Here is a 12,287-nt window from a genome sequence, read left to right as displayed (position 1 = left end):
AATTATATGCCAATAAAACCGCTGGGAAAATGTATTGTGATCACAATTGCACGACTCCTTTTAATATGTTAAAACTATTGAGTATATGGTATGTATATTAAATGTCTATAAAACTATTAAAATTAGTTTTATGAACACAAACAACAAAATAATACCACACATCATACTTTCTAAACAAGTGTGTCAGTGAGAAAAGAGGAAGACCCTTGCTGAGACTAACTGACACAGTGGCTGCAACAATGGGTGGAGGCACAGCAATTGTAAGGATGGCACGTGACTAAGCAGTGTTTCATTCTGCTGTACATAGTAGCACTATGAATCAGACCCAGCCAGGCAGGAGCCAACAACATCAATATTGTTCAGGAGCCAACAACATCAATATATTTTCAATTTAAGACTTAAAGATTATCAGGGGAATAGTTTGGGAGTTAGTACAGCTTCATTTTCTCTAGGAACCATGAGAAATTGAAATTCTGTTCTGCATTTTTCGCCTTTTGATCAAGACTTTTCAGTGACTTCTTTGACCAAAGTGTTCAGTATTAGCCGAATATCATGTTCTTCTGGCCTCATGGCAAAGAAGGCAGTTTCTCTTGGAGGCAATTAGCCACAAGCTCCATTTCAGTGTCCTCCTATTCTTTTGCTTTAGGAAAATAGAAATCAATTGTGCTTTGGATGACAACTTGAAAGTTTTAAAAGTGTAATGAACTACGAGGCAGAAAAGAAGCACTAAACATAATATCAGGCCAAATAACTAAGATTTCCTAACTAAACCACCAAACCAAGGAATGAAACCCTGTGAGGTTTTTGGTTGTACATAAAACATTTCAATGGTTACTTACACTGGTTTTCAAAGACTGATTTCTTTTACTGCAGCACAGATTGTCAATGCTTTCTTCCAAAGCACCTCTAAGTGGCCGTGAGCCCCCAATCTTTTGATTAGCAACTGAGAACATCAACTATTTGCAGGCCCAGTGATTCCTGTAGTTACTAACCTAACCCAACCCACTGCCATGGAGATGATTCCTACTCACAGTGATCCCATCTAGGATTTATGAGCCTATAAAACTTTATGGAAATGCATTGCCTCTACTCTCTCCTGCAGGGCTGTTGATAGTTTTGAAAAACTGACCTTGAGGTTAGCAGTCCAGTGCTTACCATACAGTGCAACTAGGGCTCCTTCATTCACTTACTAGTTATGACTATTTACTACTTAGAATGACTAAATTTAAGGATTAAGAAAGAAAAATAGTAGCAATATGTAGTTTATGAGTACCAATTCATCTTAAAATGAAAATAAGGAGGCCTAAATCTTCATGCGGAGGATTAAGAATATTTCTTACATACTGATGGAAGCTGTAAAACTGCTGTAATATTTCATAGTTCTAAAAATCATCCATTGATTCTCAAACTCATTCAGGGTCAAAGTTTAGTTATAGATTTATATAAAGACCATTATATAGTGGTAGTAGTGGCAACAGAAGCACCTAATAAAGGATAGAAGTGAACATTCTAGATACAATTAGAAAGTAAAAGAGAGGACAGGAAAGAAATAAGGTTTCATGGCTGGATGGATGACAATATGCTTTACTTACCATGTTATGCAAATTTTTCCTGATCTGCCTGATAACACCAGGAAAGGTGGGTCTAAGCAACTCTTGTAGACTGGAAGGCCATGAATCATATCTGCTATCAACTTCTAGGTTGTTAATCCACTATGGAAAAAAACAAACACGATGTTAGTTACGAGCTAAAATATGCAATAATAATAATAAAAAGAATAAGTTATCTGAAAGAATTGTATAGGAAAGCAAAATTTTCAAAATGATATAATAGAGAATTCAGGAAGGGGGAAATGAGTTATCTAAATGTAAGTATCTAAACTTTTTCTATTCTGACCCCTTTTACCTGAAACATTTGCAATACAGGCAAGCACTGCCAGAAACAATCTGGATTCAGCTGTTGTGCATTCAGAAACCTTTTACTGTTCCCAAACTTTTCTTCACCCACCCTTCCATTCAGTTACATGACCCCCATTATGGGATCATGACTCAAAGAAGCTCAGCTATAAAGTACAAGCCACCGCACAGAAGATGTTTCAACCAAGCAAAACCAATATATGACATGTTCATAATGCATTATACAATCTAACACATCAATTAGAAAAGACAAACAACCCATTAGAAAAATGGGGCAAAAATATTTACAGAACAAACCCAGATGGGCAATAAATCAAAAGAAAGACTTATTATACCTTACCTGAAACTAAAACCACAATAATCCCATTTCAAACTTGTTGAATTGACAAAAATTCGAATGTTTGTTAGTATTCAAAAATAGGGAAAGATATAAAACAATAGGGAACTCTCACCTAATGCTGGTGACTGGAACAACTCTTTTACACCAAAAGACCTACTGAAGTTGAAGATGCCATGTATTGCTGTTGTAATTTTCTACCCCACACAAATTATACACATGCACAATGACACATGTGCACAGGACCAATTACAGTTTTAAACTGCCTCCCCCAAAAGGAAATAAAATAATGTGATTCAATAAAGAAGTGGATGAATACATATTACCCAGTAATCTTAATGCTTAGAGAGTATTTCCCTAAAGTAATGAGAGCCACAGCAGGGACGGATATATTCACACCCACGTTCATAGCAGCACTGTTCACAAAAGCAAGAAGATGGAAACAATCTACGTGTCAATCAGTGGAAGAATGGATAAACTTTAGTACATAAATGCAATGGAATAATATGCATTACTGAAAAGTGATAATAAAACTGCAAAGCCCCTCATGGCATGGATGAACCTGGAGAACATAATAAATGAATGAAATTAGGCAATCACAAAAAGACAAATAGTATGTGAGAGCACTGTTAGAAAAGGAAAAAACATGACAAGGGTTTGCATAACAAAAAACAGACTTCAATGGTTATTAGAATGAGGAAGATATAAGAGTGCTGATAAAACAATGGGCTCAAGGGTAGACATGTATGAACTTGAGAGAAGTGGAAGATAGTATTCTACAAGAAGAAGACGAGAAATCAAAGCAGGGGGGAGGGTATGCAGAAAAAGCTATTGAGGGTATTAATAAGTATTTTAAGTTGTTGAATATAAAACTGAAGATCTGAAATGTAAACACCCCCCACCTAATTTTGCAATAAAAGTCTAAAGAAATGGATTAATATACTAAGTATTAAAGTGAATGGCTTAAAAAAAATTAATGACTGATGACAATGTTCCAACAACAGACAGCCATATAACTATAATACGCAAGTCAAGTGCTTTGTGCACTGAAAATGGAATGATTTCTGATTCAGTCGAAAGTGGAAAGAACCTGAAATATCTCTATGCATCATCAATATAAGATGGGCTGAAGGGATTAAAAAACACACCAAATCCATTACAGGAGAGTTAACTCCAATTCACAGAACAATCTTTGAGAGGAGTAAAATTCCCCTGTTGTAATCTTTACAGAAGCCAGATGGCTCCTGCCATCTTTCTCTCACTCAAAACCTGGTGCGTTCTGACTGTTAATCTGCTTGTTAGCACCTGAACATTTCACTTCTGAGCCACTCAGGGCTCCTGAGGCGGGATAACATGTAGCTCTATCTTAGCTTCTAAGCATGCCCGTGGTGTTCCTGGAAGTATACACTGATAATGCTTTTTGTCTCTGAGGATTGATAAACTAGACAGTATATGATAGACTTTTCACTGTACGACACTTTGGTATCAAAACTTAAACCACAACAATAGAAATGATATGCATATATTTTTAATGAGTTGTTACAACTGTTAGCAGCAGTTAGACAATTCTGACTCATGGCAACCCATGTGTACAGAGTAAATCGGTCTCATATGGTTTTCAAGGTTGAGAACGTTTGGAAGCAGATAACTAACCCTATCTTCTGAAGCATCTCTAGGTAGATCTGAACCACCATCTTACAGCTGGTAGTAAGTGCTTCACTTTTTGCACTATCTGTATTATAAAATATATATGCATACAGAAAACTAGTTAGTTCTACATGTATCAACTACTTTAGGCCTTGAAAAATGTATGAAAATTCCTCTAGTTCTTTAATGCTTCCTCCCCACCACTATCATGATCCCAATGCTACCTTGCAAATCCGGCTAGACCAGAGGATGTACACTGGTACAGATAAGAACTGGAAACACAGGGAATCCAGGACAGATAAACCCCACAGGACCAATATTGAGTGTAGCTATACCAGGAGGGGAAGGGGAAGGTGGGGTAGAAAGGGGAAATGATCACAAGGATCTACATATAACCCCCTCCATGGGGGATGGACAACAGAAAAGTGGGTGAAGGGAGATGGCGGACAGTGTAAGACATGACAAAATAATAAATTATCAAGGGTTCATGGGTGGAGGGGGGGGAATGTGGAGCTGATACCAAGGGCTCAAGTAGAAAGAAAATGTTTTCAGAATGATGATGGCAACAAATGTACAAATGTGCTTGACACAATGTATGTATGTATTGTGATAAGAGTTGTATGAGCCCACAATAAAATGATTAAAAAATAGATGTATGAAAAAATAAAGTTGGTGAAGAATACAGCTATGGTTTTTATGCAAAAATTTTAAATACACAAAATACAAAACAGATTTACAATCTCAAAAATCCTAAGGAGCAGTTCTATTCTGCCCTATACAATTGCAATGAGTCAGAATTGTCTCAATGGCAATGTGTTTGGTGTGGGTGCCTTTAAAGAATAAAAGCACGACACAAGGAAAGCAAAATGCACCTCAACTTCAAAAGAAAAATTAGCTGTAGGGGGAAAAGTAGAATTGGAAAGGAATATAAAAAAGCTTCAAATGAGGTGGTTTTTTCCCCTTACCAAAAAAAAAAAAAGGACATGGAATGGTTAAATTCATTAAATATGAATGATCAGTCACATGGTTGTTAATTATGTTAAACTTTTTACTCTTAATAATTGATATTTTGAATAGAAAAACAAGTGGTATATTGTGTATCAAAACAAGTTAATTACATCAGCAAGTTAGAGCTCAAGTAATGGTTATCTAGGTTATCAATAGTACGCATTATGTGTCTGCCAATAAAATTTCTCTAAAGAAAAGGTAGGACAAAGCCAACGGACCAGTAGGACAAAGCCAACTCTCCAGGTGATAGGCATATATCTAGCACATACCTAGTTATTACCCCACATACAAAAAATTTTACTCTCTTTTATACATAAGGAAATAAGGCTCAATGATACCATGTATCAGGGATTCATTTGTATATTTGCTGATTCCAGGAGTCATCAGTGGACTGCAACCTTGGACTCATTTGATTTGCATCAACCAGCCTGTGGTCTTCCTGCTTCCAGGTTTGTCAACCCCCACTGCTAAACAAGTTGATTTGTATAGGACTAACCCCAATCCCCACCTTCTACAACTGTATGAGCCATTTCTTGATGTAAATTGTTCTATGTGAGGGGCTTGGGTGGAGAACAGATGTTTTGCGAATGATGAGGGCAATGAATGTACAAATGTGCTTTACACAATTGGTGTATGTATGGATTGTGATATGAGTTGTATGAGCCCCTAATAAAAAGATTTTTAAAAAATAACTTTAAAAAAATTGTTCTGTGTGTGTGTATACATACACATATAAGCATCACTGATTTTATTTCTCTAGGGAACCCAGCATAACACAGACATCTATAATCAATTGCTTATCTTGGTTTCATGCAAACAAGAGAGATGGTAGGAACAACTTAACCTCCCATAAAAGACAAATTAAACTGTAACACAGATAGATACCAGCTGAATGTTCATTGGCCATTGAAAGAATACTCACTGAAATGGCAGGACTCCTGATGTCTACTGCATAGTCCGCCTCAGAAGGCTGGATGTTCAGTTTCAAAACATTATGCAGAGAAAGGCCTTCGATTCCCAATCTGTGTAGACCTTCCATTACCCATGCTTCATTCCTCAATATGTCGGATAAACTGAAAAGAATACATTAATAATTTTTTTAATTAAGCTTTTAAAAATATGTTTATACCACAAAGAAAATATTCTACATCCTATTTTGGTGAAAACTGACCAGGGTCTTAAAAGTTTCTGAGCAGTTAGCTAACATTTAATAATTTTCGCCCCTTCCAAAAGAAAGAAGAGTGAAGAAAATTGAACACACGAGCATATAATGAGTCCAGTCGCCTGTCAGAACACACAAACATCAGCCCCATGACCCAAAGACTAGAAGAACTAGGTGGCTCCTGGCGATCACTGCCTATTGCTCTGTAAGGGGTTACATCAAAGAGCTGTGCAGGGAAATGCGGAACAAACTCAAAATCAAGAAAAAGACCAAGCTCCCTGGCCAAAAAGAGACTGGTGGAACCCCCCACAACTATGGCTTTTAGTCACCTTTCAGGTCTGGAAATGAACTCACCCCTAAGGCTCATTTTCAGTCAGACAATACACAGGTATAAGAGGGGAACTATAACACCAAGGACACATCCACTCCTTAGAATAATCAACCATTTGAGTTCAAACGAGCAGAATTTACCCAAGGGCAAAATTCAGAATAGTTATGAATACAAACAGAAGCACAGAGAAATGGGATGAAGGATGTTACATTGTGGGAATTACAATCAAATGATATGGAAGAAATAGAAAATTGATCTGCTCTATAAATTTTTACCAATTCACAACAAGAAATTTTAAAAAGTAAAATAAAGAAATGTGTCTATGCTATGCTCCTCACTAGAAAAAACTATTTGTTCAAACTATGATGATCAGAATAGTACAATAATCAAAAAAATATCAATCTTCCTCTTACCTCATCTTGCAAAAGCAAGGAGAATAAAATAAAGACTGCTTTTCATGATCACATTTATTCATATTTGTCTATATGTGTAAATATCTCTAAGTATATAAACACAATTTTTAAATGATAGAACCCTAAATCATTATTTTATTCTGCATGCTTTTAGAAATACTTTAATATCTCTATTATTTCTTGCAACTGCATATGAATCGACAAATCTCTCAAAACAAAGTTTTTTCAAAAGCCACCATTATGAGCAGTGTCCTTAAGCACATAGAAAAGGTCTGGAAGAATCCAAACCAAATATGGAAGTTAAGCAAAAAGACCAAAGGTGATCAAAGAAAGAGGTGGGGATAAGACTATTATATTTATTATATTATAAAATTCTTTACAATGAGCAAATACTCATGATAGTCTAAAAATAAAAATGTTAAACTAACCAAAAACAGATATTGGCAATGATTTAAAATGTTCACATGCATTTTACATACTCATGAGTACCTCTGTAACGTATTGTTAGTAATATGACGAATTCTTATGTAAGCTAATGTTAGTATAATTATGAATTCACCCTGTCATTGTAGCAGTTAATTTCAAAGGTAAAATGTGACTTCTACCCAGCTACCAAACCACATCACAAATAATCGTGGGGACAATTTAAATCCACTTAATCCTGAACTGTATTTTAATAACAAAAGCTAAAAAAGAATGGCTTAAGACAGAACCTTCTCTAAGACACTAAAGACAGCATTTTCTATCTTTTTTTAATTAAAAAATTATTTTATTGGGGGTCCTTACAGCTCTTATAACAATCCATACATCAATTGTATCAAGCATATTTGTATATATGTTGCCATTATTATTGTCTAAATATTTACTATTTGAGCCTTTGTTATCAGCTTCTCTTTTTTCCCTCCTTCCCTCCCTCTCCTCCACCCTGCGTGGCCCCATGAGAAATTATAAATTATTATTATTTTCATATCTTATACAAACTGCTGTTCCCCCCAAAGTTTCTGTTGTTTGTCCCCCTAGGGGCGGGGGTTAGGGGGTGTGAAGACAGCATTTTTAAATGAACCTGCTTACACTATTCCCTGAAGCAAATTAATCCACTGTTTTCTATATTTATATGGTTAACGGAAAGGAAAACTATAGCTCCAAACAGGAATCCTGGAAAAATAATTGCTCTTAAAGTACATAGTACTGTAACATACAGGAGCAGCATATCTAATGCTCATCACATCACCTATGTACACTTCCTGGGACTTGGTAAGATGCCAGCTTTTACGTCATAACATGCAGGAGAGGAATGACAATCTAAACACATCCGAAAAGTTATGATTATTCTCTAAATAACCCAGACTGCACCTAAACGCATGTGATGCACATTAAAGGAACGGAAATACTCCTTTCAACTTAAAGCTGAAACACCCTAGTGTCAGAAGAAGCAAGGTATAGATTTGATCCCAAGGTGTAGATTTGAAAGCCAGTGGATTTTGGTTCAAATCACTTGGGTTTGAGCTTGTCCAATAATTGGCAACTTCAGATTACCACACATTTGCTACTTTCTCTCTTTGCTATTTATACTTTCTTTGCTTTCTGTGATATGTTTTAGTGTTAAAGATACAGTTTTGTCTTAGTGAATGAGCATCATTGAAAGTTTCTTTGCCTTGTGTGTAACCTTCATTGCTTTTTTAAAGTGTTAAATTCCTTAAGTTTTTAACCTGTATAAGTAAACAACTCATGTATTTTAGACTAAAAAGCTTTCCTATGCATGTATATTTTCCTTTTCACAATAGTACTATGAAATCTCATTAATCAACAATTAATCTTGCTGATTAATGAGACTATTAGAATTACCAAATGTCTCATGGAGGTTACTCAAATCATACTGTCTCTAAAGTAGAGAAGGGATACAAAAATTAGATATATAAATGGATTTTCATCTCATAACTAATCATAAGCACTAATCTACGGATATTTAGATCTTATTATAGGCCCTGGTCAATACTTGCCCTCAAGAAGTGATCACTGAAGATATGAGTGCTACAGCAAAGTGTGGTGAAGAAATCAAATGGTGCCTGACTGTCAGAAAGACTAATGTCTTGGATCTTAAAAACTTGTCTTAAAACAAGCAGTCATCTAAACAAGTTGTCAATTAAGTCTATCCAGAAGGAGCATATCAGCCCAAGTGATGTATAGATCATAAATAATAAAATACAAGCTTTGAAGAGGGAATTGTATTAGAGCTTAAATTCTGACCACTGGTTTGCAGAAGGCTCTAGCTGACAGTGAAAGCCCAACATCCTTTTGCAGAGTCCTCAGATGTGATAAGCCTCTGCTGAACTCCATTGACTAGGGATGTGAATCTTTCCTTCAAAGTACATTGAAAAGTAGATGACTGCAGAAACAGTTGTTTAAAATGTAACATATTATCAATTTGTTTTCCCTTTTGACTCTTAAGTTTCTTTTGACTCTTGTTCTAGTTTCCGTTATCTTTTGCTTTCTCTTGGATTGAGATTTTCTTATATTTTACCTTGTTGTTGTCGTTGGGGTGGGGTTTTTTTTTTTTGTATGATTTTCTTTATGTGAAATCCAGGATAGTTAATCCATAGATGCAATAAGTAGATTGATAATTCCTTAAGGTTATGGCAGGGTAAATTAATGGAGAACCAGCAATAATGGACATAAAAATAAAGTGTTCTAAAATTGTGTTGATGTCTGCATGACTTTTTTAATGTATTTAAACCATTGGATTGTATAGTACATGTATCACATTCCAACAAAACTGTTAAATAAAAAAGGCAATAACATGGCTAGAAAAACTTTTCATACAATGAAAAATATGATCCATACCTGAATATATCCTGCGTATCTAAATCAATGTGAAGTCCATTGATGAACAGAGCAGAATCTCCAGGCTGTAATCCTAAAGTTCCTTTAAAATACTAAAAGATGTTTTTTAATTATTAGGGAACAGTAAGAAAATATGTAACACAACAATGTCAGTGTTTCTGCACTCTAGTACATGTATGAATCTTGCATCTTCTTATTTCTTTTCTTTAACAGAAGAAAGTATTCTTGCATTGAGGGAGTACTTGAGCGGAGGCCCAATGTCCTTCTGCTACCTTAACACTAAACCTATAAATATAGGCTCATAGATCTAGTTCTCCATCCTCATATAACATCTTCTTATTTCCTACTTCTTCTTTACTCTCACAGTAGAACTGTGCTTCATAGAGCTTTTGATGGCTGACTTTTCAGGAGGAAGCCAGATTTCTCTTCCAAGTCACCTCTGGAAGAGAAGTCTCAGCTAGGAGTCAAGCACATTACCAATTTGCATCACCCAGGGGCTTCATTAATACAAGAGGACAAACTAAACCGGTATTATTTGCATACAACAAAAAATAACATGTTTCCTTCTATCCTGTGATAGTGTATTACTCTTTCTATTTCCTTTCCAAAAAAAGACATGTGCTCTTTGTTAAGTAAAAAGGAAGTTCCTCATAACCAAAGACACTGATTTTCACTCTCTTTAATATTAAAGATGGGAGGAAGCCAGCTATCTAAAATTGCATCCCCTCTAGGATTTTCCTTTCTAATGTAGATATAAAGCTGATAGTCTCTGTGGAATTTTCTTTAAATGCTACTCACCTGTTCCAAGTAATAGCTGCTTAAGCTCATTAGGGAATCTAGCCTAGGATTTCAAAATCCCACTCCTCATTTCAGTTCTCAAAATTAAGTACTCTCAGAAACTCCGAGTTGCTGTGCTGAGATCTAACCTCTGCAGGACCTAACCTCTGCAGGGCCCTTCATTGTTCTTCACTGTTCTTCCCTAAGCAATGGGCAACTTTGGCAGGAAAATGACTGCACCACTTGCAGTCCATGCAGCAGACCTAACTCAAGGGAAGCACTGCTTTGACTGTATTTTCTATATTCTCTATGTCATACGCTCTCTATTCAATCCCTCGTTCTCTCAAAGGAAACTGGAACTGCTATTTAAAAATTCTGCACCACAGAGAACTAATCCGCATAATAGGGGAAAGAAAACACCTAAGAGACACGAATGTCAGAACTTAACCCTTTGTTACTCCGGGGTAGGAGAAAGAGGATGAGTCCCTTCCATTCCCAGCAGTCAGTGGACTCAATGAAATAAACCTGGGCATCTAATACTGCTTTAAAATGTTTGCTGAATAAGTGACCTTTTTTTTTTTTTTTTTTAAGAAAAAGATCAAGAGATGTAGGGAGAGAATGGGTCACTGTATTTCTGTTAATGATAGTGGGAAGGTCTGCAAAAAGCTGGACAACATAGTGAATAAAATTAATGTCTTATAATTGTACAAATAACAGAAATAAACTCCAAGATAAAGAAAAAAGAACAACAAAAACCCTTGAAAATTAGTTTTAACAACCAAAGGACAAACTTCAACAAATGGATTGAAATTCTTTTTTTTTAAGTAAAGCAAAAACAGCCAAAGAGAAGAAAAAATAGAACTAGTCTAGACTGGTGAAAGTGTAACAACTAAAATAAAAGGTTTCTAGGGAAAAGAAGATAGGCATGAGAGGGGAGAAATTGAAATGAATGCTTTAGGAAGATACCCCATGCTGACCATCACAGATTTTTCAGAAGTGAGCGTCCTGGTGGTACAGTGGTCATGCACTGGACTGCTAACTGCATGGTCCGCAGTTAAAACCACTGGCCATTCTGAGGGAGAAAGGAGACTTTCTACTCCCATAATGAGCCTGGAGTATCAACGTGATGGCAGTGATTCTTTTGAGTTTTACCAAAACCAGACACTACAGAGATGATAAAAAGATTCGTACCAAGGCAAAACGCTGTGAAATTTCAGATTATTAGGATCAAAGAAAAGAACCTAGAAAATTCCAGAAAGAAAACAGATCTCAAATAACAGCTCAAAAATGAGTATGGTTGTAAAGGTATATATATATATTAAAAACCACCAAATACGCAATGTCATCAAGTCAATCCCAACTCAAACAACCCTATACAGGGTTTCCAAAATTAAATGCTTACAGGAGCAAACAGCCTCATCCTTCTCTCAGAATGGCTGGTGACCTTGAACTGATAACCTTAGTTAGCAGTCCAACACCTGACTACAGCATCACCAGGGCATGTGCACATATATTTGCTGTATATTCATAGATAAAGCACATGGGAGCACAGTTATGGATGTTTCCTAGGCATATCCAAACAATTCATGGAATTATTTACTGGGTTGAAGGCCTTAGCCAGTCTTATGGGGTAACTTATTCAATTGTCAAAGCACGGTTCAGAAAGTTAATGTTCTACATCCCTTAATGACACATCTTGATTTTTGGGTAACTGTTGATTGTTCTGATCTTTAAGGGATATATTACTCACAGTTGATATTTTTTCTTTTTAGAGTCTCATCTATTATATGGCCTAAAGATCACCTCCAGGAGTGATTATAGCCTAAAGATCACCTCCAGGAGTGATTATAGCTCA

General features: G+C 35.9%; 1 protein-coding gene across 1 annotated transcript in view; it reads right to left on the bottom strand.

Moving 5' to 3' along the window:
- The window catches only part of UGGT1 (UDP-glucose glycoprotein glucosyltransferase 1), a 176,198-nt gene that overhangs the window by 93,244 nt on the left and 70,667 nt on the right, over window positions 1–12,287 (bottom strand). Inside the window, exons 11-13 of the mRNA XM_004703949.2 lie at window positions 9,656–9,747; window positions 5,831–5,981; window positions 1,593–1,712 (exon numbers count right to left, since the gene is read on the bottom strand). Of these exons, the coding sequence (XP_004704006.2) occupies window positions 1,593–1,712; window positions 5,831–5,981; window positions 9,656–9,747 (363 nt within the window). The remainder of the gene's footprint in view (window positions 1–1,592; window positions 1,713–5,830; window positions 5,982–9,655; window positions 9,748–12,287) is intronic.

The sequence above is a fragment of the Echinops telfairi genome, unplaced genomic scaffold, assembly GCF_000313985.2.
Source record: "Echinops telfairi isolate 266 unplaced genomic scaffold, ASM31398v2 ScPeMD7_4;HRSCAF=17, whole genome shotgun sequence".
NCBI lineage: Eukaryota > Metazoa > Chordata > Mammalia > Afrosoricida > Tenrecidae > Echinops > Echinops telfairi.
This window is presented reverse-complemented; position numbering and strand designations above follow the sequence as displayed.